Source organism: Pinus tabuliformis, chromosome J (genome assembly GCF_031772625.1).
Source record: "Pinus tabuliformis cultivar Carrire ecotype Pingquan chromosome J, CPIR1, whole genome shotgun sequence".
Classification (NCBI taxonomy): domain Eukaryota; kingdom Viridiplantae; phylum Streptophyta; class Pinopsida; order Pinales; family Pinaceae; genus Pinus; species Pinus tabuliformis.
Window position 1 is genome coordinate 1,472,131,854 of NC_142295.1, and position 16,741 is coordinate 1,472,148,594.

At 36.2% G+C, this 16,741-nt stretch overlaps 1 protein-coding gene across 6 annotated transcripts in view; it reads left to right on the plus strand.

Moving 5' to 3' along the window:
• Nucleotides 1-16,741, plus strand: part of LOC149232931 (diacylglycerol kinase 5-like) — a 249,309-nt gene that overhangs the window by 217,503 nt on the left and 15,065 nt on the right. For all 6 annotated transcript variants that reach the window (XM_089379561.1, XM_089379558.1, XM_089379560.1 and 3 more), the window contains one exon: nucleotides 1,374-1,448. In XM_089379561.1, the coding sequence (XP_089235687.1) occupies nucleotides 1,374-1,448 (75 nt within the window). The remainder of the gene's footprint in view (nucleotides 1-1,373; nucleotides 1,449-16,741) is intronic.

The following is a 16,741-nucleotide window of genomic DNA, read 5'->3' on the forward strand; positions in this document are numbered from 1 at the left end:
GATCACAGGAGAATTGAAGGCACCATCAGTGATCTGAAGAATTTGCAGCAGTAGCAGTTGTCCTAAGAGACAACATTGTTCTAGAGCATAAGCAGTAGAGAAGAAGTGACGTAGAGGGCCTGTGTCATCATTTCGAGCCAAGAGGAGGGTCAGCGCAGAAGCAGAGAGAGGCAGATCAGACTTACGCAATGCCCGGTCATCTTTCTCAGCCAGGAAGGATCGATGTTGTGGCCAGGAGGAGTAGATTTTGTCATTGCCGGGATTGCGTAGAGCCTGAAAGGCTTAGTGTCTTCAGTTGTCGGGGCTTGGGGAATTGTGCACAAATAGTGTTTGAGAATCTGGTGGGGTGTTGTTTCTGTCGGTGCAGAACAGTATGTAATGGGACAAAATCAAGGTAGAGGGAGTCGATACCTTGATGGATTTCTAGCCAAGAAATCCAAATCCGAGTTGGAGTTGCCAATGTTGTGAATTCGGCTCTAGTGAAAAAAAATCACCTCAAAGGTGCTCTGTCCGGCTTCTAAAAGGCCTTAAAAAATGCTTGCTTCTTGCATTAAGTCTTGTCTTTCCAAAACGACATCTTGTGTTCTCTTCTATTTGTTGCTTGGCATTAATATTGATGATAAGAAAAGATAATTAAAAGATCTAATAGTAATAATGAAAGCAGCACAAGTTAATGTCATAATAAGGAAAATCATTTAACTGCCACCTCTATGGATTTTCCAACAAATATCACTTTTTGGGTAGCCAAAAATTTCGCACTGAAATTTTAATGAGCCAAAATATGAAATTTAGCCCCCCTGTCTAAAGATTCCTAGGAAAATATTATAGTGAAAATGCCACAATGTCTTGATTGAAGAGGAAAAACTCTAGGATCATAGGTTTTGATATCAAATGCAAAGATCCGAGTGCCTTAAAAATGATAAAAGATCGATGAGTACAATCCACTCCTAGAGGGGAATCTCCTTTTACAATGAATCCAATACAAACGACAAGATGAGATGTTTCTAAGACTAGGTCTCCTTGGTGTATATCTGTATAGGAGATTAAGGGTACAGTTATAATGGAAAGGGTACAATAAAAGGTTTTGGACTATATAATAATATAACAATAGAAATGTAATAACTTAATATCTGAGGCTTAATGAGGGGTTTCATGTGCTTAGCAGATTTTATCTAATTCCTTATAATTGTTGGTATCATTTTAACATTTCATCGACTTGTTATTTTCATGTCACAAGTTGCATTATATGCATTGAACTTTTCTTGTTTTCATATTCTTTTATCTAGAGTTTGTTCTTTTGGCCTCTTAATCATCCATCCATTTTGAAAGCTAATGAATTTAAAGACAATGTTCATTTTTGGCTTCTTTTATAGGAATATTCGTAAACTTGCTAAGGTGAAAATTCAAAACCGCCAAGGTCGATGGGAAGAACTCCTTATTCCTAACAGGTACAAAGTATCTGCTATTCTTGCACTTTTATGTTATTGATTTAGTCACACTCAGGTTATGGATGAACTGAAAAAAGTAGCAATACTATCTGGAATTAATTCTTTAATTTATCTTGATCAACATGGATTTTTATGTGTAATAAAGTTGATTTTATTTGCTTATTGTGCGGAAAAAGTTTGGATTCGGATGTTTACACCCACTAATCTCCAACATAGATAGAAAATGGTCAAATTTGGTTAGTGTACTAGTTCTTACAAATCCTTTTTCTTTTAGTGATGATTTCAGCCGTGCAAATTCGTTGATAATATTAAAGTGAAGTATTCAAGTGAATAAATAATATACAAAAATATCAGTATTTCAAAAACATTAAATACAAATCCTGTTATATGCTTAATTCTGATTTTTTTATATTAAAATAATGCAAATGTAAATCAAATTCATAAGAGTAGAAAATCTATAATTTGGTCAAATTTGGTTAGTGTACTTGTTCTTACAAATCTTTTTCTTTTAGTGATGATTTCAGCCGTGCAAATTCCGTGATAATATCCAAGTCAAGTATGCAAGTGAATAAATAATATACAAAAATATCAATATTTCAAAAACATGAAATACAAGTCCTGCTCATATGTTTAATTCTGAATTTTTTAATATTAAAGTAATGCAAATGTAAATCAAATTCATAAGAGTAGAAAATCCCAGGGTTTATTTTCACTTAGATTCATTTTTCGGCTAAAATACTTGAGTTTCTTTTTAAGAGAAATGAACTAGATAAATAACACTTTTCATTATCCCTGACAGAAATTTCTATCTACATGGAGCAATCCATTTTCCACAAGGAAAATCTTAAAGTTAAATCTTTGTGATTCAAGTTTAAAACAAAATGAAATTTGAACATCTATTTTTGGTATGCATATAAATGGTTGGTAATTATTTTAGAACCTTTTGATGTGATTGGAAAATATTTTGAAAAACTAAAATTTAAAGTCAGAAAGTTACTGATAAAATTTGTCATTTAGTTTATTGCATGTAATCAACCAACCTTGAGGGATGATAACTATATAAGAAATTCTTAAAGGAAAATGACTAATAAATATAGTATAGTTGAAAGGAGCTTAAGGTAGTATTAGCACACAAATTTGTACCGCAGGAAAATGCCGACTCTATGGCCTGTAGCACAAAAATTAAGTGAGAACTAATTGTAAATCAGCGCAAGATTCACTAGCTAATTGCTTCTTTGTTCAGGTTGGTGCTTTTCAATCATAGGAGGTGTCTCTAGCTTGTCATGTGTCGGAAATCATCTAAAAATCTTCAAATTAGCACAAGAAATGAGCACATAATATGGGTCCTTGGCATGCAATCACACATCTAAGGATAAAAATGGTTGATTAATTAGAAATAAAGAAGAGAATGCACTTGAAGTGACTAATAAAATCAAAGTAAAGGAAAAACAATCTATATCACCCCATAGAACATGAAATATCATGTCCATGTGAAAAGCTAGAAGAAAAGCATGGTCATACTCTGTCTTTGTATTCGCCAAAAGACTGGTTACATCAGAGATGAAATACAAGATAGATTGCATTAAAAATGCCTCGCATAGAGCAAAGATAGAGAGAAAGGAAGAAAGAAATGATGGAAAAGACTACTCTCAAGAAAATTCAGCCATACAATGGCCATCTGGCCTCACTTTATAGAATTCTCCTCCTCGTAAAGGAAATGTTTCTTTCATGCTTTATGTTTTCCGCTTAATCCACATGGGATAATGTGGAGAAAATATTTAATCCACTTGGTGTGGCCTTGGGGGCAAGTCTCGAGTTGAGTAGCTGTCACTCAATTCTCAACTTCTCTGTCTAGGCTAACTCCTAGCAAAGCCAAGGGGGGTAGCCCCTTAGAAAATAACCAAGACTCAATTAAGCTATAGCAATATAAAAAAATATTCTAGGAGTTAATTTAATAACACAAGAATACATTCAACTATCAACACATAATATGAAAGATAGATGAGCAAGTAATCACATTCACCACCAATATACAAGATGGGCAAGATAGATAAGAAAATGATTAGATGACAAAAATGAAGAGCAATGTAAACCAGTGCCGAAAGGTAAATGCTAATGTGTGAAAGTGTAGTGCTCAAAGAAGTTACTTGTTGCTCAAGATTAACTCTAGCAAATGAAATATCAACCCATTGCTGTAAAAGTAAAATTTAAATGCTGTGGAGAATGTTCTTGGTAAATTTTATTAAGTTAGATTTCACTTGGATTTAGATAAATTAGTGAAGTGAAATGACAGATATGTGGTGATTTGTATGAGTGCACAATTGAGATGTGTGATTGCGAGAAAAGTAAATCTCATCTAAGGTGTGTTTCCCCTTGATCTTTATCCTTCAAGTGAGGTAGAGAGGGTTGCAAGGAGATCCAATGGGAGGAAGCTTCACTTCAATCAATACTTCATTGATTTCACAAGTCAGTCAGTTTCCAGGAGATCCAACAATAGCAAAAACTAGCCCTTGTCCTAATTTCACATGTCAACCTTTACTTTTAAGTTTCCCCCCAATCTTAGAATAAAGACAAAGTGGTTTTCCCTATTAAACTAGATCAACCAACAAGCTCTCTCTGAGTTTCATGCAAGGATCAAGCTAGGATTGCAATGATGAAGAGCATAAAACAGCTTGATGGGGTTCATTACTCTTTGGAAAATTGAAATATTTGTAAGGCATACAATAAAATTTGATCTATGAAATTGAAATCTACTCTAATGTTTTGTGTTGTTAAGTAAAATTTAACCCAATGAACACACCATGAAATGAGACACAAGACATAAGAGGCTCCCCTTGCTGGGCAAGGGGATTGGGATGCCTAAGAGACTCTCTTAGCTCCCTCAAGATTACAATGCTTAGTAGTGATGGTATCCCTTGTGCATAAAGGGAGAAAATTGGTTTTGTGAAGTTACAAATTACAGTAGTGCAAGAAATGCTTTTTTTACAAGGTAGATGGTTATAGGTCTCCTTTAGGTGTTTTAGATCTCCAAACTAGGTGAAATTTAACTAGCATATCCCCTTAATAGTGCAAGAAATGCTTGTTTTACAAGGTAGATGGCTATAGGTCTCCTTTAGGTGTTTTATATCTTCAAACTAGGTGAAATTTTAGTAGCATATTCCCTTGTAAAATTGTTGACCTACTAAAAACCAACAAGCAAATCCAAGTGAAAAATGCCCAAATCACTTTGGAACACTAAATTTTTGTTAGTACAAAAACCCAAAAAATATTCTATGTAAAATCTAGATTAAAATGTACAAGTTCATGTTGAAAAATGTACCAAGGAGGTGTTTCCTAGTGCTTCTTGCCTTTTCCTAGTAAAACATGTGAACCCACCTTTTTAGTTTGACTTTATGAGTTAATAACATCATGTGAATTTTTAGTCACATTATGAGGTACAAAAAGTACATTGTACTTTATTATATTAAAGTGACTTTATGAGAAAAAGTTACAAGGTGTACAAAAAGTTATTAAAGTGACTAGGGAGGCTCATTAATGAAGGGGGAGACATAAGAGGGGGTAAATGGGAGATTAGATCTCAACCCTTGATCAAGGAGAGTTGAGATCTAATGCCAGTCCTCAATCTTAGGGATAGGGCTTCTCTCATTATGAAACTAAAAAGGAGGAAAAAGGCAAGAGAAAGTTCATTTTTCATGTGCAAGTGTTGGAGGAGGAAAATATGTTTGAAATATATATATATATATATATATATATATATATATATATTCATTCATATTTTCATATTCAAACCATTCCTGCGAAAATCGTGATATTATCGCAATAATATCGGAAAATCGCGATTTTTTGAGTTTGGCGATATTATTGCCCGATTTTTACGCTAATTTTTTTTTCACAAAAAATAGCGATAACTTGAAAAAATCGCGATTTTTTTGGAAAAAATCTTTGGGGCAACAGGAGGAGGAGGTGACACAACCTACCCAGGCTACCCCTGTCACCAGTAGAGGACGTGGTCTACCTCCTGTAGCTCCTAGTTCTTCAGCTTCTAGAGCACAGCAGAGTCCACTGCCAACTCCACCGGCATCTACATCTAGAAGGGCAGAGGAAATCAATAGTATTAGACTTTAGTTATTTGGTTCATTTCATTGTATATGACATTATGACTCATGATATGAGATACATTATTATATTTTTTGTTGATATTTTGAGGCTAAGTTGGGACTCAGGAGTCAAGACTTACTATTCAGGACATGATTCACTGTTATGTGTGATGTAGCACTAGAAATGATATTACACGTCTTATATATTAGTTCTTTTATCATATTTATGTGTCAATGTATTTATTTTATGTTGTAGATGCTTTAGATGTTAAAAAAATTGAAAAAAATCAATATTTTTATATGTTACAAATTTTTCCCGATTTTTACCGATTTTTTCTCGATTTTTACCGATATATATATATATATATATATATATATTCCCCGATTTTTACGATTTTTTCCCCTCGCCAATAATATCCCGATAACGATTACTGCAACATTGATTCAAACATATTTTCCTCTTCTCCAACACTTGCACATGAAAAAATGAACTCTATCTTGCCTTTTTCCTCCTTTTTAGTCTCAATGGTTCATGTTGCCACATAATCTAGCAGGGGTCCTAGGGGGTACCTAAGGGACAACTACTAGACCAAATGATAACAATGGGACAAAAACCCAGTGTCGCCTTAGTAAGTGTCCCCTGCACTTCACGGACTTTCACCGATGGGAGGAGTCCCGATATAAGGGAAATCACTCAAATTATAGGCTCGATGGCAAGGTATAAGGTAATTTCCAAAGCCCATTCAAAGGAGAGGCTCAGATAATGGCTCTCCAAGAAAGGCTTATGAGGAGGCCTAGGCCTAGGAGGAAAGGATACTAAATACAAGGGATATACCTAAATCAAGGCTTCCTAAGGGAATGGGAAGGACCTCTCTTAGAGTTTTGTAAGAGAACAACCATTTAAGGGTTTGGGATCACAAGAGAGAGAGCTAGAAGAATCCAAGCGAGGCCTAAGGTTAACAAAATGATCCTTAAAGTGATACCTAGGTCAAGCAAGGATGGGAAAGGTCAATGAATAACTAACTTCCTTTGAGTTTTGTTAAAATTGGCAACTAGGGGCAAACTCCATGTGGGTCATCTTATTTATGGCAGCTGATATTTTTCCTATATCCCTCTTATCGAGAGGTGTAGGATTGATCTAAAGATCATCTGATTTCGATTAGTATTCATGAAGATATGAATTTATTTGTGTTATTGGACAAATCTTCAAGGTCGGCCAACAACCAAATAACCCCCACATGTGCTTAACGTTTTAGTATAAAAGGAGATGACTTGAGAGTCATTTCACACACACTTCACTCTTGATTTCTCTCCCCTCGCTTTGGGTTTTAGTGGAAGAGAAATCTAGGAGGATGAAGCCCTAAACGCAGTCAAAAGGAGATGGCTCTATGCTGCCCTAATGGAGATCAAATCACAACTATGGTAGGGACCTATACGCTGACCTAAAGGAGCCCTTACCTTTAACGCAGTCATGGAAGTAGTTTTAACGAAGCTATGGAGGAGGCCTTAACAAGGTGGAGATATGATATGGTGAAGAAGGCTACACACTGCCTCATATGCAGGTCTATTCTGCCCTAGCCGCAAGTCTATCCTGCCCTAGCTGCAGGTCCATGATGCACTAGCTGTAGGCCACTTCAAGTGACCGAGTTGTTGGAAGGAGGGCCAAGGATCTAGGGCCGAGAGGGCAAGCTACTAGGCCGAGTAAAGGAGGAGCTAAACGCTGGAAATTAAGTGACTGTTTGGGCATGTTGAGGAGACCGAAAGCTATAGCAAGCTAGGCCGCAGGCCATAGCAAGTTGGAGTTATTCTAGGGTTGTGTTGAGGTGGACAGACCCTCAAGAGGACAACGTGACATGGAGGAGCCTCTCCTAGGTTGGCCGCAGCACTAGAGGGCTAGTATTGCTGACTAACAGTGGGACAACAGTGCTAGTAGTGTGACAACATGGTGCAACAATGTCACAAGGCACAACAATGCCACTTGGAATAGTAGAGTGGCAAACATAGTGCAACAATGCCACATAGGACAACAATGCCACATAGGAGCAGCAAAAGCACATTGGGACAACAGTGGCAAGCATGGTGCTGCAAGCACATTGGGATAGCAGCATGGTAAGTGGTACAACAAGGACATGGTGCTTGGTGGAGCATGGTAAATAGGACAACAAGGACATGGTGCTTGTTGGAGCATGGTACTTGGGACAACAAGCAATCATGGTGCAGCAATGAGATGTGACAACATTGTGATAAGGTGCAGCATGATGTGGAATGTTGTTGCATAATGATGGGCATCGTAACAAAGCGAAGTGTAGCATGTTATGTGCAGCACTTGCAAAGAGCAGTACAGTGATATTAAATGCTACAATGAGATGCAGCATGATGGGCACAGTGAGGTACAGGATGAGGCAGCACTGGTGAGTGCAGCAAGATGATAAGGTACAACAAGATGTTGCAGTACAGGAAGGTGCAGCATAAGGTGCAACATTATGATGTGTGCAACATGGTAATGAGGTCTAGCATAGTGATGATGGGTTCAACATGGTGCAGCACAATGAGGTGCAACATGGTGCAACACAGTGAGGTGCAACACTATGATGGGTGATGGAGTCACCTTGGAGAATCAGTTGAAGCAGCATGTCTTCAACTGAGTTCAGCTACCTCATGTATCATCTTCTTAGAGATGATCTATGCTCTTATTTAGATAAGTCAAAGTGTTGACTTCTGTTGTATATGTACTCTCTCTCTATGTTGAACTATTGAAGAACATATAAGAAGAATTTATCAAGGGTTTCCCCACATTGGGGTTTGTCCTTAGCTAGTGCCACATCTTGTGTCCTCTTGTCTTGGCTTGTCTTCTGCGATTTATGTTTATGTTCTATCTGCAATTTACTATTATGCTGATGTGATTGCTATTCTGGAAAAGATATTAAGCTAACTGTGAAAATTGAAATAAATTGCTCTAAGCATAGAACATACCTAAAATTAACAAGTTTTCAAGAGCGTGTGACCCACTAACCAAAGAAGTTTAAGGGCTGAATTGATGTTGGAGCTAGGGCTTGGGATTTCTCTTAGTCTAGCCACTGGAATTGCTTCAAACTTTGAGGACACTGAGAGGAAACCCCAACGTACTAACCTACCAAATCGCTCTTCAAGATGATGCCTCTAATGTATTTCGCATTAGGCCCTAGTTGGCCTTCTAGGGTTAGGGCAAGAAAGATAGGAAAAGGAAGAAAAAAGGAGGGTTTAAGGTTCATCAACTAGGATTAGGACCTAGTGCCTTGACAATTGGGAGAAATGGAGTCAAGATTCCTTTGAAGAAAGATCTTTCCTCTATCAAGGAGTCATATGCAACTTTCACTAACCCTAATGAGGTAGATACCCAACAACAATGGGAATTTATAATTCTTTTGGCAAAACATAATGGAGTTTCGAGGATGCAAGAGTAAACAAGCCTCTAGGAACATTCATTCACATTGACTAATGAATAATGGATGCAATACTTCAATAATCCAGTGTTTTTCAATAATTCATATTAAATTAGGGCATCAACAAGATTAGTCCATACATTAGACATGCAACAACATAAATATATAGCATTAAAGCAACACTTACTAGGCAATGTGAGTATATCCATCCATCATATTTGCAATTAGAAGCTCCAAGGCAAGAATAGAAAAAATCCAAACATCAAAATGCATCAACAACATCTAATTCCGTCCATCAATTGCAGGTCCAAATTATTTTTCAAGGGAAAAGTCCAATCCAAATGTTGATGAGTTAAAAAGGAGGCTCTCCATCTATTTATATGAGCCTTTGGGAGTTCGATTTGGTCTGATTAGCCTAATAAGCCCCTAAAAAAGACTTTAATGTGCAAAATAACAACTCTATTGGTGACAAGTGTTAGAAAATCAGAAAGGCAAAATGATTTTCTTATGTTGACAATTACTTGTGATATTCTTATATTCTTATTAGCTTTCTTTATATTCTTCTGAGTAAACAATTATCAAATCAAAAGCATGAAGATCAATGAAACTAGAAGTAGGCACTCAGCTAGGGCTAAAACCCCTGAGAAGGGGGAAACCCAGTGAAACTCTTCCACTAGTAGATTCAAATCAACTTGAGACAAACCAAGACCTTTTATTAGAACAAAAAACCTTCCTCACTCCACCAAGTTAGGCTTCCAAGATGATTATGAAAACTTCTATAGTTTCTTCTCTTCAACCAACTTTAACCCAGCTACAACACAAAATTTCGATCCTCTAGCTTCAGAATTTCAGCCCTATTGTAGTCTTGCAACTTCTACCATTCTCTAGCTTCAATTTTTCCACATGTGAGATAGAGACAAGATAAAATGGTCTTTTTCGCTAGGGGTCTCCTTTGCTTTAGGTTTTCTTCTTCTCTTCTTGCCTTTTTGAAGCTTTTTCTCTTCTTCGAATTGTAGATAAAATTTAGTGAGTGCATATCCAAATGAGGTTGAATAGCTGCCTATTTCTAGTTGTTTTTGGCTTCCAAATAGGTTGACTTGTGTTCCTTGAGGCTGACTTGGTGGAGGAGGCCTAAATGACTCAATTTACATCAAAATAAATTTCTTTCCTGATAGACAAAGCCCAGGAAGATTCTGTTACAGGATGGCATGGACAAGGACTGTTGACATAAATCCTAGAAGCCTACAATGGAGGCTTTGACCTCTTAATTATTGACCCAAGCATGAAACCCATTCTTTAATAAGTTAATTTCTTTTACAATAAAATTTCTTTTTCTTTCTTTTGACAAATACATTACATTATGACCCAAATATAATTATGAAGACCGACACTAGTTACATTCTTCAATACTCCCTCTTAACTAGGGAGGTATTCGTAATTACATATATACAGAGGTACATGGAAGATCTCAAAATGATATGCTCTATGAAGATTTATAGCAGACACAATGCTACAGATTAGGTACCTGACCAGGGTATCTAACTAGGTGGGACTAAGGTGTGTTCCAAGCTTTTGCCACTCTAGGTACCATTAGGGTTTTAGCTCTAACACCAACCCAGGGATCTAGGTGCATATCCAAGGTCATAGCTCCAAGACCAACTCCACCCTCCCTACTTCGAGATCTAGACATCATCACAGGCCAACTAGATGTCCTCCCAAGCATCTTGTCGCCCCAAGATGCTTCATCTCTCCTTATCAACTAAACCAAATATATCCACTAATCCAAGCATGCTTCAAATGTTTGACCTCCTTATGGAAAGATCCTATACAATCACAATCCCAATTAGCGACAAACTTTCAAATATATACAAGTTAGCAACAAACCTTTGGGATTTTCAAATATACAAATGTTGCTTAGGTCATCATCATATTATCCAAACACATCTTTGTTTTTTTAACTTCTTCAGCAACACCTAACTCAACCTCAACACTTCTTTCAAAAATATCTAAGTTCTGTTCACAACTTTGTCGATCATGAATAACCATTAATAGTGCTTTTGCTATTCTCTAATTTCAAACATCCTTATGGCCTTTTCATCAAGTCATTTACTTCTCTTCAAGCTCCCTCTCAGCTAGGGAGATATACACTTTCCTTTATCCAAGGACAAGTCCATCAACTATCTTATTCTTCTAGTCATACATGCTCTTCTTTTTGCATCAACAATTTATCAGAAAATATAGATCTTCCAAAACTTCATCATGGTAACAAGGTCATCTATCGAACTTTAATGTCATTGAGGGTCTCACAGCTCCCTCTTTCCATCATGCTCCACATAATCATCAAATTATCATCAAATATGAGGTAAGTGTCTTTGTCATCTTGAAGACTATGTACCTATAAACCTTTAACAACAAGTACAACCAAACACAAATATATATGTACAAGAGGTTTAGCATGTCATTATAATATGAGCATAATAAATCAGATTTTAGACATTCAAGACCTAAACCTAGTTAGGTTTTATAAACAATCAAGATATTCATCCATTAGACTTCTTGCAACAACATTTACTAGGGTTTTGTCATAAACCCTAGATTTCATCATCAAAACTAAATCATATCAATAATCGAAAACATTTTACTTCTAGTGTTTTATTATCATGCCCTAGAATATCAACTACTAGGGTTTTGTTACAAACCCTAGATTTCAAAAACTAAATAATGAATATCAACAATCAAGTTAGCATACCAACATTTCATTTCTAGGGTTCGTTATAATTCCCTAGAAACTTATATCGGTCTCATACTAGGGTTTTATCGTAAACTCTAGATACAAACATCAAACTTCAAAATTAGAAATACAACAAATTTTGACCAGGCTAGGGTTTCAATTATATGGAAGCATATATACACCCAAGGATCCATTTCTAGGATTTTATATTTACTATTACAAGGGTTTTGTCATAATCCCTAATTTACCAAACCCTTAGAAAACTAGGGTCTCTAGACATTAACAACAAACCCTAAAAGGCTAGTGTTTTACCATAACATCACCAAAACCTTAAACATCAAGAGAGTAGGATTCGATAAGAGATATAAACTTTATCAATAAACCCTAAGAGGATTAGGGTTTCATCATTAGGATACCCTAACATCGAAAGACTAGGGTTTTATCAAAACAAAATAACATGAGATAGAATGATAAGGGTAGATTCAGTGTAGCGATTAATCACCCTAACAAAAATCTTTATGATTCAAAACCCTAGACATGACAGAGTTAGTTATGTGAAGCAAATTTCAAAATGAAGAATATTCCTACCTTTTTCTACAAGAAGTTAAATCAAATCAAACATACCTTGAGTTGTTCATTTGCAAACCTTGTAGAGTTTCTTTAGCAACAAGCCTACTTTCATGACAAAAGTATTTTCTTGAAGTTTCCTCCACTATCTGTGTATTCCTGCAAGCTTTCCTACCAAGGAAAATAAAAATAAAGGATTATGAGCATGCAATACAAATAAATCTAGGTGTGTGGAGGAAATCAAACATGAAAGAGGAAACAAAGAACAATATACTTATCTTTTGGTAAAATGGTGAAGGCTCCCTCTTAATCCAATCTTTCTGAGGGATACCTACAACTTATCAAAACAATTCAAGAACTTCTAACAAGACATATTAGATCTATGAATTTTAGAGATCAAAACATAAAAGAAAACATTACAAAACCTAGGGTAGAAGGATATGCAAGGGATAACATCCCTAAGTGACTTAAGAAAATAAGTCTTTGACTTCAGATTCTTCAATCTTGTTCTTCTTTGGTGGAGCTTCATCAACAATAGTTGCATGTTCTCTTTCTCTCTTTTTATTCCTAGGATTTTCAGAACATTAACTCTTGTAATGTTCCATCTTATGACAATTGTACCATTCAATATTTGATAGGTCAACCTTCTTCTTTGGTCCTTTGAATTTCTTGTATCCTCCCTTCTTGTGATTAACAAAGAATGCATTGGAGGTGTTGTCCTCACCTTCTTCTTTATTATTTGCTAACGAGATGCGGGTTTTTTCTTGACATCAAGCATTCCCCATTTGTTCAAAGGATGGCGTGTCCTTCCAACTACTAATACATCATGCAAAAGAGCTCCATGATTTTATAAACCTAATAGTGCAACAATCCCAGGTTCTTTCTCTAGTACAATTTCATCAATGGCTTGGAGTTCATCTCTTATTCAAGGGATCCTTAGAAAATAGGAAGATACAATATCATCCTTTATCATTTTTATTGTTCTTAGTTCATTCTTGAGACTAGTCACTTGTCCAATGTTCTTGATGGTGAATAGTTTGGAGAGAGCTTCATACATCCCTTGTGCAATATCTATGTTGGGTATGTAGGGGATTAGATTGTCCTTCACTCCATTTACCATTAGATTCATGGCCAAGAGGTTAGTTTCCCTATACTATACTTTTCCTACATCATTTGTTGGTTTCTAAACTTTCCCTTGAACAAATTCTAATACTTTATGTCTTGCAAGGATGAGATCCATCTTTTTCTTCCATGCTCTATAGTTGGTAGCTCCTTCTAACTTATTCTCTGTCTTCATTGAAGTTGCTATAGATTTTTTAGATGTTGAGTCTTCTCTTCTTCTTATGATTTTGTCTTGAATCCTTTCTTTTGATCCTTCCTTCTTGAGTGAGTGAGTATCCAAATGAGGTCGAGTAGCTGCCTATTTATAATTTTTTTGGCTCCCAAATAGGTCGACTTGTCTTCCTTGAGGCCGACTTGGTGGAGGAGGCCTAAATGACTCAATTTACATCAAAATAAATTTATTTCTTGATAGACAAATCCCAAGAAGGGTATATTAAATGATGACATGGACAAGGACTCTTGAAATATGCCCTAGGAGCCTACAATGAAAGCTTTGACCTATTAACTATTGACCCAAACATTAAACCCATGCTTTAATAAGTGAATTTCTTTAAGAATAAATTTTCTTTTTCTTTCTTTTGACAAATACATTACATTATGACTCAAATATAATTATGAAGACCGACACTAGTTACAATCTTCAACAACAAGCCCACTAAATAGCTCAAAAGTACAAACTAAACCTTCCTAATGAGGCCGAAATGATATAATAATAGTGCAAAGGGCTGTTGGAAGGCCACAATAAGTCCTCCATGTGCCAAGATGAAGAGGAGGGCCCTCAAAATGATGACCAAGGGGTTGGCCCCTTGGTTTCCAAGCAAAACATCTATGGTGATCCCAAGTGGTTGTGGGGCATAATGAATGGTCTCAAGGGTCTCCCACTGGATCAAACATGTCGATCCTCCATTAATAAGGGCTAGAATGATGATACAAGCCCTCCCATGTCTCTTCGGATGAGACACCACCTCATATGGGCCTTAGATCAACTGCTAAGTTTGTGGCCGACTAGGCAACGTGGTCCAAGTGCATCATCATCTCTGTATAGATGGGGCATAAGAAACCAATATTGTGGTGTTGAATAAGCCCATGGCGTGGGAATCAATGCTCTGTTGTGATGGAGGCCCATGGCTCTCAACGCTCACCCTATAAGTGCCATTATGAACATCTGAATGTAATGATCCATCTCGAATTAAAGGGGACATTGGAATATTAGCATGCATACAAAGCAAGCATATGATAGCTACATATGCATGCATCACATGCATTGTGCTCGTATACATATTAACTTATCATGAAAATTGCTCAGTGAAAGATAAATGAATTAATTATTGAATGTTCAAAGCGAATACCTAATTCACAAAAATATTAAATATATTAGTTGAGGTACTTAATGTATGTACTACCACCATAATATATCACTATACAAAACAAAATAAAGGGGAAAGACATTGTATTTTACCAAATAAAAAAGGAATATAATATATAGTAGTTGTCTATAACGCGACTTTTTGAAAGCCTTTCCCGTGGGTTTTTCCGGTCGAAATCCGGCAGGAATTTATTGGAATCGCAAGTTTGATAGCTAGTTTCTGCACAATGAAAGCGTCCTAGGGGTTTTCCAGGGTGCTGAATCCAAATATGCAGTTAAAAAACCATTTTAACTGCAACAAATCAAGATTTAACCTGAATTTCTTGTGCCGGATTCTGTCACCGGAATCTCCAAAAAATCGCATTATAGACAACTCCTAATATATATGGTACAAAAGTAAATTGAATATAATACATATTATACAAAATAGCAAGTGAAATACAATACAAAATATATAAATATATTATAATATTTATTAATTGTTATATAAATTAAAAGAAAAAATTATAACATACCAACTATACAAACTTAAAAGAATCCATTATATATGTTATGCAATCAAAAGGAGAATAAAATAAAGTCATGAGGAGTTATAAAGTAGACTTTGAATATAAGAAGATATAAAGAAAAAGAGTTTGTTGTCAACCATGGACTCACGTGACATCCCTGCTGAGTCTTAAACTAAAACTTATCACCTTATACCTTTCGCTCGAGGAACGTCGAACAGGGAACAGGGGATCACCATTTGGAGGGAGAATAGGATTCTATATAAGAAAGGGAAAGGAGGAATACAGGGGAAAAAATGGAAAGCGAAAATCAGAGGAATGAGCTTGTGGTCTGAGAAAATTTGTAAAGTTGATTCTTTGTTCTTGGAGTTTTGGGCATGAGCCCAGAAGACTCTATTTTGAAGATAGAGTCCTCTAGGTCTAGGAACTGAAGAGGTTGAACCCAAATAGGGAGGGTGGATTCATTCGTTTTGGTAGCAAGAGTGAGAGCAACAATATATTAGAAACGCCTTCAAACGAGAGTTTCAGGTAAGTACTTGCAAATGAATTGTTATATTCTAGCTAAGAATTCATTGCTTGGTTAAACATGGAATTTGAGCATAAGTTTCATTAATTACTAGGTTAATTGTTAATTTTTAAATTTAGGGCATTATAATTGATGTTAATTGTTAAGATTTAGATCCTCTAGTTAAATTCCAAAGATTGGGGTATTAGGTTTTGGTATTGGTTTTAGATTCTACAGATCTTATGGTCTCTTTTAAGTATCTTTGCAAGTTTTGAAGCTCATATTGCCTTCTCTTTGTTGCAGTAATTCAACACTATGTATACTTTGGCTTCACACAATTTAGAGCTTTAACTGCGTTCGACTGCTGAATTAGAGTGTTTAGTGATAATCGTTAAATTAGGGCACAAAATTCTGTGATTGGAATTGAGAATGGGTCACTTTGTGGTTTCTATCCGCCATCCGACAATGTGCAAGTCGTGGTGCCCATCTTCCAAGAGTTTGCCCCCGTACTTTGTAAGATAGACAAATACTTCTTTTTCCCCTCCCGCTGTCCTCAGATTTGACCCTTGGGGTCTTCGTTTAATTCAATTATTGGATTGGGACTTCCTGCTTATTATTCCCACCAGACTCCATTAACGAAGCTTCCTGAATGAAGTGATGACACCAACACTATTACGATGCCCTTTCTCCTGCACGTAGTAATAAAAAAAAAAAAAAATTGACGCTTTATAGGACCTCTGGAATTAATATACGTAAAGACTAAACATCACATTCACATTCTAGGTTCAAATTTCATGTATATTTGTAAGACAACCTTGTTATTGGTAAGGGTTCAATAAAATGCGCATAGAGACTATTGTAGACCTCACTAGAGAAGTGGCGAGATTTCTCTATGAGGGTCCTAACTCTGTGAAGTACGAATAGTGACTTAAGTAATCATATGTAGCATTAGGTTGAAGGGGTGACGACATGGGCAA